The 16,373-nt window shown below is 41.6% G+C and overlaps 1 protein-coding gene and 1 long non-coding RNA gene across 3 annotated transcripts; one reads left to right on the forward strand and one right to left on the reverse strand.

Moving 5' to 3' along the window:
• Positions 1–2,612: 2,612 nt before the first annotated feature.
• LOC133126261 (uncharacterized) lies at positions 2,613–8,290 on the reverse strand. The gene is made up of 5 exons (XR_009708518.1): positions 8,162–8,290; positions 7,696–7,783; positions 5,853–5,910; positions 4,919–5,050; positions 2,613–3,854 (listed from the first exon to the last, which is right to left on the reverse strand). It is a non-coding gene; the product is annotated as an uncharacterized LOC133126261 (long non-coding RNA).
• Positions 7,742–15,144, forward strand: LOC133126259 (tumor necrosis factor ligand superfamily member 10-like). Of its 2 annotated transcripts, none has more exons than XM_061238289.1 (5): positions 7,742–7,895; positions 9,793–9,936; positions 10,187–10,232; positions 11,216–11,335; positions 12,782–15,144. In XM_061238289.1, the coding sequence occupies exons 1-5, from the start codon at positions 7,890–7,892 to the stop codon at positions 13,252–13,254; spliced, it is 789 nt and encodes a 262-aa protein (XP_061094273.1). In that variant the 5' UTR covers positions 7,742–7,889; the 3' UTR covers positions 13,255–15,144. The 2 variants fall into 2 exon arrangements, with proteins under 2 accessions (XP_061094273.1, XP_061094272.1); XM_061238288.1 differs by lacking the exon at positions 7,742–7,895 and adding an exon at positions 8,342–8,477.
• Positions 15,145–16,373: the final 1,229 nt, after the last annotated feature.

Consider the following 16,373-nt stretch of genomic DNA (forward strand, 5'->3'; position numbering starts at 1 on the left):
CTGCAATTTTCACGTGGCTAGAAACACGTTGTTAATGAGAGGTCAGAGGAGAAGGGTTTCACAACTTGGGATTGCTGTAAATATTATGTTTAAAACAAACATAACTGGATTACCTTGTTGCTCCCATAAAATCATATTTTAATGTGTAATTGAGGTTTACATTACATTATATTAATGGCATTTGGCAGACACGCTTATCCAGAGTGACGTACAGTTGATTAGACTAAGCCTCCCCTAGAGCAATGCAGGGTTAAGGGCCTTGCTCAAGGGCCCAACGGCTGTGCGGATCTTATTGTGGCTACACCGGGAATCGAACCACCAACCTTGTGTGTCCCAGTCATTTACCTTAACCACTACACTACAGGCCACCCTAGAAGGTTTATTGTTCTACTTCTACTTCTGCTTGTTTATGTAGAAAAGCGTAGAGACCAGGATTAGTATTTTTGTTTTTTAACGCTGGGTCATCTGGTGTGCTACATTAATTTAGCAAGCTGCAAAATATAATTTTCTCACCACTATGAAGTAGTGTCAATTCTCGCCAATGTCAATTGTGGCAGGTAATAGTAAGGTGAAAATACCCAATGATGAGTTGTTTTTTGTGAAAAGATGAAATAAATTATTTTTCTCACTGACAGAAATAAGAGAACAGGAAGAGGGGTGACTCACATCTGAATCAGCTTCATTGATGGTGGCTGTTATTGGTTCACGTGGGTTCAGTTCCAGTCACAAAATTTGAATTTACTTTTTCATGTTATTAAATTTCAGAAAAAGCCTTTTAAAAGTAACACATATACTATTAGCATAAGGGGAGATCTGTGTAGACCAAATAAGTCCTTTTGGTTTATTAATTTTGGTTTGAATGTGTACTGTAGTATGTGGGCACTTAGTGTCAAAAAGGTAAAGTGGAGGTTGAAAAGTTAGTTATTTCAGGCAATTCCTGTTTGTGTGATTTCCTTTATCGCCTCCAAAAAACAACTAATATTATTTGTCAGAATTTGACTAAATTCCAGGTCATATATAGTCCTTTTCAAATTCCATGCAGCTGACTCTAATACCCTGAAATACAATAATATTACATTACTGTTGTGCTACACATTAATTTGTGTTTCAAGTGTTGTTGGTGATTGAATGCTGACCTTAATGGCTGTGTATAAAGGAAGACATAAAGAACTTCTCTGAAAGGTCTGCATTACAGAATTCAAACACAAGTCGGCTCCCTAGAGCTGTCTCTAGTGGAGGTTTTCTCTCCAGTCGATGACTGTTCAGACAAGACTGCTGTCATGGAGATAAGGGTAGGAGGATTGAACTACTTCTTTAAATCAAAGACAAACTCCCAGCTTTTATTTATTGTTTTTTTTATTTATTGTTTTTCACACTACTTTTCAGAAATGACTAGTGAGTTTTTGAGAAAGTCTCCCTATGATCAATTTAAAAACAAAGTTTACTAATTGGTTTTTAAGTGTTCTTACATAAACTGTTACTCTAAAAACTCAGCTACCCTCAGATATTTACTGACGTGATTAAGGTGAGCTATCATCTTGAAACTGGATTGAAACTGTAGCCATCTTATCATCCTTCTAGATTCGTAGACAGACTAGAACTTGGGCAGGGATGGTATCACATCAGAAATGCCATCCTGAAACACATTGCATGCTCTGGTGGAATAAACTACAATTGTCAGATGATTACACAGGTGCTGTTTTTGTTCAGCCTCCCCTTACTAGCCTTGAATTTATCCCAAATTACAGGATTAACAGTCTGCTGCTACTCGTACTACACTTCCATTGCTAACATTGTACATTCATTATCCAGGTATACAGCTGGATATCTGGCTAATAAGCTATTCAGGTTTACTGCTGTGTTCAAAGGTCAGCCTAGTCCCATGCCCTTGGCCTAGCTGTGATCAGATATCAGCCTGTTGACGCAAAGGGCACAAGACCAGGTTGCTTTGTCTACTTTAAAAGTCATTACCCACCTCACCTTCCTCCTTCCTAAACTGTATCAAGTTCCACTTAAAGGAAAATGGGACTGTTAAGGTCAGCTATGATACAGAACTGTTGCTTTTAAAGTTTAATTGTCAAGCATATTATTAACCTAGGCTCCAGAATTCAGTTGATTTCTGACCAAAGTGATGCCAACAGAAGCAAGTAGTCCCGAAGATGCATCAGCAGGAAAGTAAAAGGCTACCTTCACTAATCTTGATCCCTCGGTTAGCACAAGCGATAGTTGAGGGATGTGGAGCAAAGCTCAAAAACAAAATTCTGTTTTGCCAAAAAGGCTATGAATCATTTCTTGTATTATTGTCTCAAAGTGGTGATATCACTTACTGTCATAAAGACACATAACTGTGTCTGTGACCCTACAGTCACAGCAGATGAACGAAAAAAAAACGGTAACACCGGGGTCCTGGGTGGCACTGGCTAAATGTGAGAGTAGTGAGTATGAGTAGTGTGAATGTGAGTAGTACTGTAGTACAACACAACTCCCTATACAGTACAATGTTCATTGTTAAGTGATCTCTTACAGTGTGCCTGTGGTCCCTTATGAACACATAAAAGTTTGACGCTGAATATTAATACTGTGTATTGCCCATAAAAAAATTCAAATCATGCCAGTGTCAGCTGTGCCCAGGAATGGCTTTATTCTGTATTTATTAGACATATTTTTTAGGCTTATTTAGTCTTTTGCTGCTGTTGTCTGTCAACTTAGTGGTTTGACACATTGTCTGTTCAGAAATGCTCTTCTGCATACCACTGTTGTAATGCATGGTTATTTGCGTTACTGCCAACTTCCTGTCAGCTACGACCAGTCTGGCCGTTCTCCTCTGGCCTCTCTCATTAACAACGTATTTCTGCCCACAGAACTGCTGCTCACTGGTTGTTTTTTGTTCTTCACACTATTCTCTGCAAAATCTAGAGACTGTTGTATGTGAAAATCCCAGATCAGTTTCTGAGATACTCAAACCACCCTGTCTGGCACAATTATGCCACAGTCAAAGTCACTTAGATCACATTTCTTCCCCATTCTGACATTTTGTCTGAAAAACAGCTGAGCCTCTTGACCTAGTCTGCATGATTTTATGCAGTTAGTTGTTGCCACATGTTTGACTGATTACATATTTGCATTAACAATGTTGTACAGGTTTACCAAATAAAGTGTATACATATTGGCTTACATAAACGATGCAAGAATACAAGCTTTCAAATAAGGGTGTCAACCAAGCAAATTTACAATAAACATTCACCATAGTTCCACTGTGGCAGGGACTGGAATAACCTGTTATCACTCTTCTGACAGGCACATTCACTTTGACATTTGCTAGATGATTTTTTTCTATCTATAGTTATGGCTCTGGAGGCTGCTGATTCTGATGTGGCAATGCAGCACGACTTTTCCTAAAGCGAAACAAGAAGACATATTGCCCTGCATTTGATACTTGAAAACACCCCTCCCCTTGTCAAATGTTTTTTTTCTCTTTGAAAAGCATATTGTGTGGGGGCGTCAGGCTTAATACACACCCTCAAACCTATTTACATTTAGTGCTTGCAGCACCAAGGGCAGGGGGAGTATAGTTTCATTTCAGGAAAACAAAACTGTGGGGTCCGCCCCACTTGTGACCTCATCTAACAGTGTTATCGACCGTTGGTCCAAAGTTCACATTGTTTATCGCTTCCTTACACACAAAAGCTGTCGACTAAAAATCTGCAAATGCAAACACAAAAGGCCCACAGTGCTAAGATGTACATGCAGATGCTGACTCATGAACTGCCGTGTGGGAGATCTTCTTCAACAGCTAGTTCCGCTAAGTCCAGCTCCGGCAAAGATCCTCAAAACCACGGTGAGCTACGCAATCCCTGTGGGAAAAACAATAAGCCTTGGTGCTGGACAGTGTTTGGAGGAGAAACCTAATGCATACTTTTATCTTTTGCCCATTTTTCTGCCATACGCAGATTCAACTTTTTTTTTTGTATTTCTCTGTGCCTTGCTCACACTGTTCCAGCTGCCCCGCCCAAGGATGACCATTTGGCTTTTCATTGGTTTCCGCCCAAAGTGCTGACTGCCAAATTTACAATGAACTCTTCACACACCATCCTGTGTTGGAAAATGTTTATCTCCAAAGACCTTCATTAGCATAGTCAAGAATGCTTCAGAATGTTTATTGGGACTTAAAGGTACAATAGGTAATTTCGGACTTCTAATGGTCAAGAGAGGAATAGCAGCAATTCCTCCCCCTACTCTGTAAACATGCGCTTGAGCTTGAATTATTGTAGTTATACAATGTTTTGATACAGAGTGTCGGGCTTTCAACGGTATATTTTGAAACCCGAATTTAAGGACTATAAACATAGGCAGAGGCTGAATCAACATGTCAGTGTGCCTTTTCAATGATAGGAAGGGATTTACAATGTTCTTGTAACAATATTTTAATACAAAAATCTTACCTATTGTACCTTTAATTACAATGCAAAAGGATACTACCCGTGCTGTGACATTGAGACTATATTATACAACAATTGCTGATTGGGAAGTTGATCAGATTTGTATTTAATTAAGTCCCTGGTCTAAAAAATATGTGTAGCTACATACGTTGGCCTCCATAATGTTTGAGACAAAGACCCTCTGCCTCTAATTTGCCACAGTTTTAGATCTGGTATCACACAATAAACTTGTGGTTAAAGTGCACATTTTCAGATTTTATTAAAGGGTATTTTTTATACATTTTGGTTTTACTATGTAGAAATGACAGTGATAAAAACAGGAGGTGTTGGGGACTTTCCTCCCTTTGCTGTGGCTGCTTTCAATCAAAGTTACTTTACTCAGCACAATCCTGTTCTTTCCTGTTTCCTGGCATCTCATATTTACTCCACACAAAACACAGACACAGACACACAAATGACTTCAGACAAAAGCACTTTACCTCTAGCAAAGAGCTTAAGTGGTGCCTTGTAACTCAGGTATGACACCTGTGCTGAGCCGCTACGCTGATTCCTGAATCCAAAAAAGTAAATACAGTGGGGTCCAAAAGTCTGAGACCATCTTTCATGTAATCCTAGAAATAAACAGAAAGTTTTAGGATTAAAAAAAAATGTAAAATTAAAGTTATTTCAAAGCTTTGCAAAAAATACTTGAAGACCAAAGAAGAGCAAGGAGTGCTGCACAATCCACAATCACCTGGCCTCAACCCCATTGAACATTTATTGGGGTTCTTGAAGACTGGCAAAAGCCAAGCATTCAGTAACATCACAAAGATGCTCTTTGGAACATTCTGAAATAATGCTGGGATAACATGGATCATCAGGTTTTGCAAAAAATGTATTTGCATCTCAGTTTGAGTGCATGTTGCCATTACAGCAAAAGGCGGACATACCAAATACTAAGAAATTCTGAAATTCATGTACATTTTTCAAAGAATCACATTTTACTCAAATTGTCATGCTGATAATATACTTTATAATGAAAAAGTTTGTATTAAATTATATTAGAAAAGCATGCAAAATAGAAGCATTTTCAGTAGTGATCTCACACTTTGCAAAATAGAGGGCAGTGTTTGGTTAGCACAGTTAACTGAGCCACACTCCCCAGCTGTCTACTTTTTTAACGCAGAGTAGGCTACATACATGCTGAGGATGTGGGGGGCCAGGCTGGGGGTTGAGGCCTAGGAAAATGGATACAGCCACGCTCCAGGGGGTGTGGATGGTACACTCCCCCAAAATGTCACTATGTGCCTCTCCCAAGTTCACTCTACCACCCTCTGCACCCTGAGGTGTAAAGGCCTCCAAAAACAAGGCACACCTTTCCACAAAAAGGGCGGCGAATCGACAAGGAGCTTTCAAAAAATGCTGGAGGTCTACCTTAAAAGCTCCCTGCCTCTGTATCCACTCTCTCCAGCCGCCCTCTTCCTGGCGTCAGCTGAAACAAATGAAGCCAACCAAACCCTCCGCCTTTGGGAAAATCCAGAGTTTTCTGACTGCCCCATTGGTGTGCTATCTTGTTTTTCTCAAATTACAGCTCCTCCCCCCCCCCCCCCACACACACACACACACACACTTTGTGCCAAATATTTGCAAATCTGCAGCAGCAGGCCAGGCTATCCGGTCCTGATTCTTGTATTGTTTGCTGTGCACTCTGGGGGGTTGTATTAACAATAAAAACTTGCAGATACAATGAGGGGTTTTCACACAGGGCAGGGTTAGTGAAAGTTAGCAATAATTCTAGTGGACATGACAAAAAAAGGAAAAAGTAGAAGAAAAGTAATTTGGCTGCTTCAGCAGTGCTCCTCCACTGTACTCTTCAGTCCTCGACCTCCGTTCAACCCCAAACGTGCGGCCATACTGCACACCCTCGGGCGCGAGCTGACTACTACCCTGAAGTGGTTGGCACGGCAACAAGGAAACAGAAAAAGGAAGTTGGAACTTTTCACATAAATCTCATTTTCTGTAAGTTCCTGGGGGTGGAATGTATGCCAGTTTTTGCTCCAGAGTCAGCTGCCGACAGTGTTATATAATTGAATAAGTCCCAAACATTTGCTCAGATTTCCACATTTGCTGTTGCATTTAATTTATTTTTTTATTATATGGTATAGGTGAAGGTACTGCATGCTGCAGTTTGTTCTGCGGGATACACCTGAGAATACCTACACAATCACAGAGAATTAGGTGCAGTGTTACACCATTTACATGTATATAAACAAGAAAAATTAAGAAAAGCCTGTTCACATAAAAGCCTGTTCTCTGTACATAAACAGAAAACTAACAGCACTCCGGGATGGCGTTTTTTGGGCTGTACTACATCGCTTTCATCGTCAGGGGCGCCTACCTGAAGTTAGCTACTGTAGCTCTAGCTGAATGTAGCACTAATGTTAAAAAAACGTTAATCACAAATGTTTTAAGTGAAATGTTTCCATTTGCTGAGAGCCTCAAAAGACAGGAAATTTAATTGATCAGCCCTAGCGCTAACATCAGCTTGCTCTCCATCAAGGTATCAACAGAGATCTTTGACAACATACTATAGCCCCTCTGTAGCTTATATTCAGTTTGTGAATAACACGACTCTCATTTATACAGAATGACATACAGCAGGAATACATTAATGAGATCATAGCTATATACACTCTATACTCTACAAAAGGGTATCCCAAACATTTTTCAAATGTGACCTCAAATTAATGTTCACGACCCCAACACCCCACCCACACATTGTGTGCCTAACAACAGCCTTTAGCAACAACTATCCTAGAAATATACCACAACCTCTCCTGCCTCATTGAGTTATTATTGTTGGGTTGTTGTAATATTAAACATGTAGTGGCCTACATTCACATATTTTATTACATTTTATCTTTAAAGATTTTCAGGCGACCCCATCCTGAAAGCGAGCGACCCACCATAGGGTCCTGACCCCCAGTTTGGGAACCCCTGCACTACAATATACACTTAAAACATACATTATTGTGATTATTGTGAACAATATATATGGCATGTTCAAACATATGGGAAAATTGTATACTTTTATTTCAATACATTTATTAGAAATAGTAAAGAGATTAGCAGTAATCAGTAAGCAGTGAAATTGGCAGAAAAATCACTTATTTTAGTACAAAATTTATCACAATCTCTCTATTGTGAACTATATTGTGTCATTCCATCGCTTTCTGTTTCTAGAGAATAATAATGAGGTAGCAAACATGCATCCTACCCCCAAGTTGTCCATTTAATGGGCGGTACCATAGGTGGGTTCCTTCTGATAGATGGCTCCACGGGATCAATACGAAGAGGGACATAATCTACAACAGATAGAGTGCTATGGTCAGATGAGAGGAAAATTGAACGTTTTGGCCATACACACCATCAACGACAAAAGAGGAATGCATATAAGGAGAAGCACCAAATATGGAGGTGGGTTATTGATGTTTGCGTGTGTTGTAGTAGGCTGCTCGTTGGCCTAGTAGTAGTAGCAGCAGCAGCTGGCTGAACACCGTATATCTTCTGAAATATTTAATTCTTCAATAGTCAACTGTTTCATTTTCCCAATTCTTTCTAGTTTACAGTGCCATCACTCTCTTTGTGATGTGTGTACATTTATACTTCGAATCGCAGGTCTCCAGTAAATCACAAGCAAGTTAAAACAGCGAATGTCAGCGTCGCGCACTTCTAATACATACGAGAGGAGCTTATCTTCTAGGATCAGCATGAAGTGTAAACTGAACCGGTTCGGTTTCTCCGGAAAAGGAGACAGCCTTGTAGCCCTACTTTATTGAGTACTGGCTTCCGCGCGGCTCCGCCTCTATGAGTTTTTCATATGTGCAACTTGCATGCGCTCTGCAGCAGCCTTTGTCTGGGACGTTGCGGAGTGCAACAGTCAGCATGACGGGCTCGCATTCACTGCAATGCTTGGGACTCATTCTTCTCGCAGCAATCCTCCTGCAAACAATTGCAGTTGCGATAACTTTCATTTACTTCAGCAACGTGTTGACAACGGTAAGGTACAACGTAGTGTACGGGTTGCTTTTGGGGGAAAGAACGTTTTTGCAGAAGATAAAGTTCAACTGTGCGAGAAGAGAAACTGACATAAAGATAATTGTGTTATGAGTTGGACAGTTCCAGGTGGCCACCGTACCAATGTCATATTGTACTATTTGCTTTCTGTTGTTTGCTTTCAATGACGCTGATGTAGCCACATAATATAGGCTAATAATGAACTCGATCGAGCCGAAGCATAACTGAGCATTTCATGTACAACGCGCCATTCGTCCAAGTTCTCCTTTACTTTTAGTTCAACTGGATTTCAGCCAATGGGTCGCACAACAGAGCCTGAAGCGCAAGTTGAGCAACAGAAACGAAGATTTAAGGGGGAACGAAAAATGTTTTTACTTTTAAAACCCCAAAAGAAAATTGCGAAGTGAAAAAGCCTGCGTTTCGTCTAAATGGAAAAAAACGCAGTATCCACCTACTTTGGAACTATGAAGGAAATTGTTACTTTCCTGTTGACTTCTCTGTAATTGCCTGTTGCTTGCATACTGGCTTGGGTTGGTTCGGTAATTGCAAATCTATTCACGTTTTCACCATGTAATTATTTTATCCTGATATAAGGTGCAACCATAGGCTACATAAACCTAAATCAGAACTACAGTTGATCTTAAGAGGCAGTAGCTGCAGACCCGCATACCCGTATTACGTAGTAGCCTAGGCTATATTAGAATATGTGTCACTGGAAAAATAACAAGTTCGTTGTTACATAGTCATGCAAGTAATAATTTCAGGCTAGTATGTTAAATGTATTATATACAGTCAGCCAAAGAATAACAATACCTTTTATATGAGCATATAAAGCTTTATGTTTAATCTTAAACTAGTATGACATGCACATTTATTTAAAGTGTTAAACATTCAGGGCAGCTTGCAGTTAGCCAATATGGTCTGCATTAAGCACGATATTAGCCTTTCATTAGCCTACTAATGTATTAGTTACACGAATATTTACATCAGCAAACCATGGGCTAAACTTATAATTAGCTTAATTAAACATTAACAAATACATTAACTGTTTTTGTTTTTCAATTCAGTATGATTTGGCATTAACGAATCATTAAAAATTAATTAACGATGTACAAATGCATTAACAAAGCAGCAGTTATTAACTACATTAGTTAATGGTAATTCATGTAACCATTAAGTTTTACCAGAAAATGTATGTAAGGGTGTTGCAGATACATCGATTTCACTTGGTTCGGGGGGGGGTGGGGGGTCATATTTATGTACTAATATATAGATTTATTGTCCTACTACTTTCCAGATGAAAGATACATTTTCCAAGAGCAGCATTTCGTGTCTGATGCGCCCGAATCTAAAAAGCAAGGGTTTGGACCTAACCGCAGATGAGGGAAAAGACGACCCCTGCTGGCAAGTTACCCAGCAACTCCATTTCCTCATCGAAAAGGTATCAGGCTGAATTACAGAATGTGGTGGTTGCTAGGCAATGCCGGACTACAATGGACCCTTATTTCCTGGAATTCGTTGTCTTTAGGTTATTGAACAGAGGCATTTTGTACACCTGTGGGGGTTTACTTGACACAATCAGCTCTGGCTCCTGCTACACACATATCTCAAGGTGCCTTTATTGTTTTACAAAAAATGTTTTGAAAAGTGTTCATTGAGCTTCATGAATGTGTCCTTTCCTCTCCACACAGACCATGTCAAACTGTTACGAGAAACAAATCTCCTCTGCTGTCAAAGGTAGGTACCGACTCAAAATACAGCTTGTTGCATAAATCCCAGCACTGGGATCAGAGTGGGTTTTTTTGGGAAGGTATTTTCCCTGGCAGAATGATATGCATCATAAAAAATTTTTTTTTGCATATTATACAGTGGGCTCCAGAATTAGTGACACCCCTGATCAGCAACGCACAAAAATATGTAGAAATAATGAAAAACTCAAAATTCTGATGTGAAAAATACTGTACTTTATTCATGTTTCAATGAAACCAACCAAAATCATACATTCATTTATTAAAAAATACATTTCACCAAATCATGGTTTCATAATTATTGCCAGCTTTGATTCAGTACTTGCATCCATATTTGGAGGGATTTTGGACCACTCTTCTTTGCAGATTCTTGCAAGATCCTTCACATTCTTGAGTTTGCGCTTATCAACTGCCTCCTTGAGTTGGGTTCACAGGCTTTTGATTGGATTCAGGTCCAGTACCTATGATGGCCATTGCAGAACATTGATTTTGTTGTCATGGACTCAATTCTGTGTGGATTATGTAGGTATGCTTTGGGTCATTGCCTTGATGGAAAGTCCACCTGTGGCCAAGTCTCAGCTTTGTGGCAGAGGCAACCAGATTTCCAGCCGATATTGCCTGACACTTGGTGGAATCCATTTTACCATTGATCTTAAACAGTGCCCCTGAACAGGTCCAGGGGCACTGGTTAAGATCATCAATGATATTGTTGTAATTCTGGCCTTTTGAGTTTATTTTTTGTGCACTGCCAGTCAGGGGTGCCAATAATTTCTGGAGCCCACTGTAAGTAGCAAAACAAATGCTACTTCCTAATTTTCCTTAGTGTGCAGAGTTATATTCAGTCGGTGTGATTTTGCCAGTGTAATTCTTCATGTAGAAATTCTCTTGAATCAACATTAATTTAACCTTATTGCACTGAAAAACCACTGTGTGGTTTTGGTAGTCAATGATGCTTCAACCGCTCTTTTGTAGATGAAGTATCACGAGTTTTGCCGTCCCTGACAACAGAGGACAAAGAAGCACTGCCCCGTCCCGAGATCGCAGCTCACGTCACTGGCACGTTCTCTCCAGGAGCAACTGGATCAGCCGAGGGTATGGGGCATCCATTCTAGAGAGCGCAAATGTACTCCTCACAGTTCACTATTCACTATGCAAGATTACATTACAAGGAATTTAGCAGATGCTCATAGCAAGAGTGACATACAATGAAGTTCAAACACAGGAACAAGTGTGAAGAGAACAGACCCTCGAGGACAGTATGGTTCCGAGTCCTAGCATGACCATACAGATACAGATTCTGCTACTGGTTGTACGTGGTGCAGGATGAGGGGCATTAGAATTAGAATTAGAATTTTCTGTTTATTCTGGGTCCAGAGAGGTATATTATCTAAAAGCTGTTAAGCAGAGGTTGTTCTAATCACTCTTTTTGAAAGGACAGTAAGCCACAGTTCACTGGAATGGCACAGCAAGCCATTAGGATGGGAAAATCATCATTGAGATATTCTGAGGTTTCACCCCACTGCACGCACAAACATCCTTCTTTGCTTGGCTTTGACCTTCACCGCAGTCAGCAGCCTGTGGACACTAATGGGTTATTCTCACACAATTAGCTCTGTGGACCCAGAGTTACTAGTGCTTCAGCATATGAACAGCATACACAATCAGCGTGCAGCTTGTTAGCGTGTGCAAGAGACACATTGATAGTGCCAGTACTGTGGCTGTTAGCTCCACAGGGTGCAGGAGGGACTGCACCACTTCACATCACTCTTAGGTGACCCCTGCTGGTGAATTTGGGTGCCACATATGAGCTCACACAGACATACAGGTATGAGTCTTACTCTGACTCACTCTGTGTGGTTGGCTATGGGCTGCAGTGTGAAAAGAAGCAGGCTGGTGACACCACACGTTTGACAGGAAAACTGCACCTGGCTTCACTCCAAAATCGGCAGAGGAGTTTGTGTATAAACGCAGCTACAAATTCAGCACCATGTTGGGCACTAAACTTTCTTTCATTGATTAGACTTATTGAACGGTTGATGAGTTGATTGCCTGGTTGACTTACTAGTAGCATTAGAATGAAATGGTATTTTGTCATGCGAGTACTCAACTTTAAAAAAAAGAAATACATTTATTGGATCAAAGAAAACAAATTTGACAAAAATTAAAAAAGTGTTAGTGGTGATGGAGGGAATGCTTTCTTGAAAATCAGAAATCTCACACCTTTGAAACTGAGAAGATATGTTTTTTTAAGGCTGACCATAGCATGCTATCATAGAAATAACATGTTAGTGACAGCTTGACACTGAGGAGATAGGTCTGCTAGGCACAGTGCTTGTTCAGGCTGAGCATATTGCTTGTCAGATCTAGTCTTGTATTTTTCTCACAGATTCCAAATGTAATATGCATCTTAATGACCCATATCACATTTTATTTAACAGTTCTGAATTCTTAAAATATGACTCCTCCATTCCTGCTGCTAAGCCTCTAGAATCTGTGGTGTGAAATTTCAAACCAAAAATCCTGTTGTGGCTACTGCAGATCCACGCAGCAAGAGGGTCCTGGGTCAGAAGATCCAGTCGTGGGAGTCGGAGAAAGGCCTGGCCTTCCTGCACAACGTCAGACTGACCAACGGGGAGCTGGTAGTCACTCAAGCTGGCCTCTACTACATCTACTCACAGACCTACTTCAGGCACGCCCTGCCCCTGGGGGAGGATGAGGAAGAGGACAAAGATGGGACAGAGGACACGGAGGGCAGCGCCGTGAGGGGCAAGCAGATGCTGCAGTATGTCTACAAGAAGGTGGGCTCCTACCCTGTCCCCATACTGCTGATGAAGAGCGCCAGGAGCACCTGCTGGTCCCGGAGCGCAGAGTACGGACTGTACTCCATCTACCAGGCTGGGGTGTTCCAGCTGTCCGCCAGCGACAGGGTGTTTGTGTCAGTCAGCAACGCCACCACGGTGGACATGGATGAGAAGTCCAGCTTCTTCGGTGCCTTCCTGGTCAGCCAGTGAGCCGATCACTGCAGTCATAGACTAGTGCACCTATACCAGCAATTGAGCCTGTCCTCCTTCTTTCTTCCTAGAACTGTGACACACCTTGGTCTAAGGGGATTGGAGCAGACCGGCAATGGGGGGGGGGGGGGGGGGCATGGGGGTGTATGCTGCCACCACCCCCCCCCATCCCTTCACAAAGTCACAAGTTGTTCTGTCAGCCAATGAGGTTTCTTTTTTATCGCTTACCTCTCAGGAGAGGCGAGAGCAGGGATGTGTGACAACCCCAGGTGGTGGATTGTACCTGACTGCCCATGGAAGGACCCATATACACTCAGTGAGCACTTTATTGGGTATTTTAGACTTTTCTTAGTCTTCTGTTACTGTAGCCTATCCACTTGAGGTTTGACACATTGTGTGTTCAGAGATGCTGTTCTGCATACCGCTGTTATGCGTGGTTATTTGCGTTACTGACGCCTTCCTGACCGCTTCGACCAGTCTAGCTCTCCTCCTCCTCATCTCTCTATAACAACACTTTTCTGCCCGCAGAACTGCTGCTCACTGGATGTATTTTGTTTTCCGCACCATTCTCTGCAAACTCGAGAAACTGTTGTGTGTGAAAATCCCAGAAGATCAGCAGTTTCTGGGATACTCAAACCACCCTGTCCGGCACCAACAATCATTCCAAAGTCCATCCATCCATCCATCCATTATCTGAACCCACTTATCCTGAACAGGGTCACAGGGGGGCTGGAGCCTATCCCAGCATACATTGGGCGAAAGGCAGGAATACACCCTGGACAGGTCGCCAGTCCATCGCAGGGCACACACACCATTCACTCACACACTCATACCTACGGGCAATTTAGACTCTCCAATCAGCCTAACCTGCATGTCTTTGGACTGTGGGAGGAAACCGGAGTACCCGGAGAAAACCCACGCAGACACGGGGAGAACATGCAAACTCCGCACAGAGAGGCCCCGGCCGACGGGGATTCGAACCCAGGACCTCCTTGCTGTGAGGCGGCAGTGCTACCCACTGCACCACATTCCAAAGTCAGTCACTTAAATCACATTTCTTCCCCATTTGGTCTGAAAACAGGTGAACCTCTTGACCACATCTGCATGCTTTTATGCAATTAGTAGTTGCTGCCACATGTTTGGCTGATTAAATCTTTGCATTAACAAGCTGGTGTACAGGTCTACCTAATAAAGTGATCACTGAGTATATATATAGTGATATATTTTGGGAGGGGGTGGGGCCAGATAACTGTCAAAGGGGCAGTTGTAATGACTACAACAGGAAGATGGGCATGATACAGAAAAAGGTGGAGCATTTGGGAGTCCACCAGCTCTTCTGCGGTTGGGACTGATGTAAAGATGGGGAAGCAATCTTGTTCTGTCAAAAATCCAGTGTTTTTCAGTAATTGTACAGAACTTTAAAGTGTAAAGAAGGTTTAATTTGTTTTGTTTTCTTCATGATTATTCTATGAGTGATCCTATTGAGTTCCTTTTTTTTCTTTTCTTCTCATTTTTACCATGTTTACGTAGCATTTTAATTCTTGATTTGATGTGTGGATGAACAATTTTGCCTTATGTCAGAAAAAGGTATTTTTTATTCTTCCCATTCATGTAACAATCCATAGTTCTACAAATGTCTCATAGCCACCAGCCTCATGGCATTGTGATGAAATCACTCGGCACTCCCCACAGAAGGGGACACTGGTAAGGAATGAAACAGGAACTTGCAGTGCTCAGCATTGTGGTGGACCAAAGGACTTTGTTTCGGCCACCTGCTTGCGGCATTGCCGCGATAGACCCAAGACTAAACATATTTATTTGTAAATACATCACAAGACTGTGAAATTTGTTTGACTGAGATTTGTTCAATATACTTTCCGTATTTTTCTATGTGAAATTGTGCTTTTGTTAACATTCTGGCTCTTCGATCCAAACACCACCCTTCTCCTGAACATCCAGCTCCAAATGGAAGAGATGCGAAATGTCAGCCACAAAAGATGTGTGGGGCAGTGGCTTCTGTGCAAAGAAATAATGCTAAATAAGCAGATCCAAAGGGGGTGTTTAATAATGTCAGTTTTGCCAAGTTTCGTTTTCCAGCGGTTCCTCTAAAGGTTTCAGAATGATGCTCCAGTTTTTATCATGTGTTTTATGTATGTGTTGCAGAGAACTAAACGATGTGCAGTCTATATACTGTCAATTCCACAGGCCAGATTTACTAAGGAAATCGTTGCAATGCAAATGTCCTATTGCTACTCTTGCTGCCACAAATACCAACACAAAGACTGTTACTAATTACGCAGTTGAATAAATGAAACGCCCTCCTTTGCAATTTTGCTCTAGGAGATACTAATTAAAAAGGGTCAGAAATAACATAACATAATGGCGAGAACAGGCCATTCAGCCCAGCAATGCTTGCCTTTTCCTACCACTAACTGTACCTACTGCTTATTTTGCCTAAAAGCTAAATAGTATCTAGCACCGTATCAAGCCTGGTCTTGAAAAGCCCCAGAGTTTCTGCCTCCACTACACAAGCTATTCCACACAGTGACCACTCTTTGTGAAAAATACTTCCTAATATCTGCAGAATTCATCCTTTGCCCATTTATATTTGTGCCCGCTCGTTCTGCTAACAGAACTCACCCTGAAGAATCGCCTGTAGTTCACTTTGTTAATTCCTTTAATGAATTTAAAAGCCTAAATCAAATCCCCAGTCAAAGTGCGGTCCCCAGAACTACACACAGTACTCAAAAGTGTGGTCTAACGATGGTATTGTATAAGGTGAGTATAACTTCCTTAGAATACTCTTCGCTATGTATCCTAGAATCCTGTGGCCTTTTTTTACTGCTACCGCACATTGACTAGAACGTGAAAGCCTTTGATGATCCCTGGAGCAGATGAGGGATCAGCTGACCAGTCAGAGTTGGAGCAAGGGGGCGAGCCTGAGCTCGACATCTGGTTCTACGTGCACCGTGGCTACCCTGAGTAGAAAAGCTGGCCCTCCACTCATTAGAGCAAGGTATTATGCCTGAGCGGCTAAAGCAGCACATGGCATTTTGGCAGACACACTTATCCAGAGCGACGTACCATTGATTAGACGAAGCAGGAGACAATCCTCCTCA

This window comes from Conger conger, chromosome 4, assembly GCF_963514075.1.
Source record: "Conger conger chromosome 4, fConCon1.1, whole genome shotgun sequence".
In the NCBI taxonomy this organism is placed as follows: Eukaryota; Metazoa; Chordata; class Actinopteri; order Anguilliformes; family Congridae; genus Conger; species Conger conger.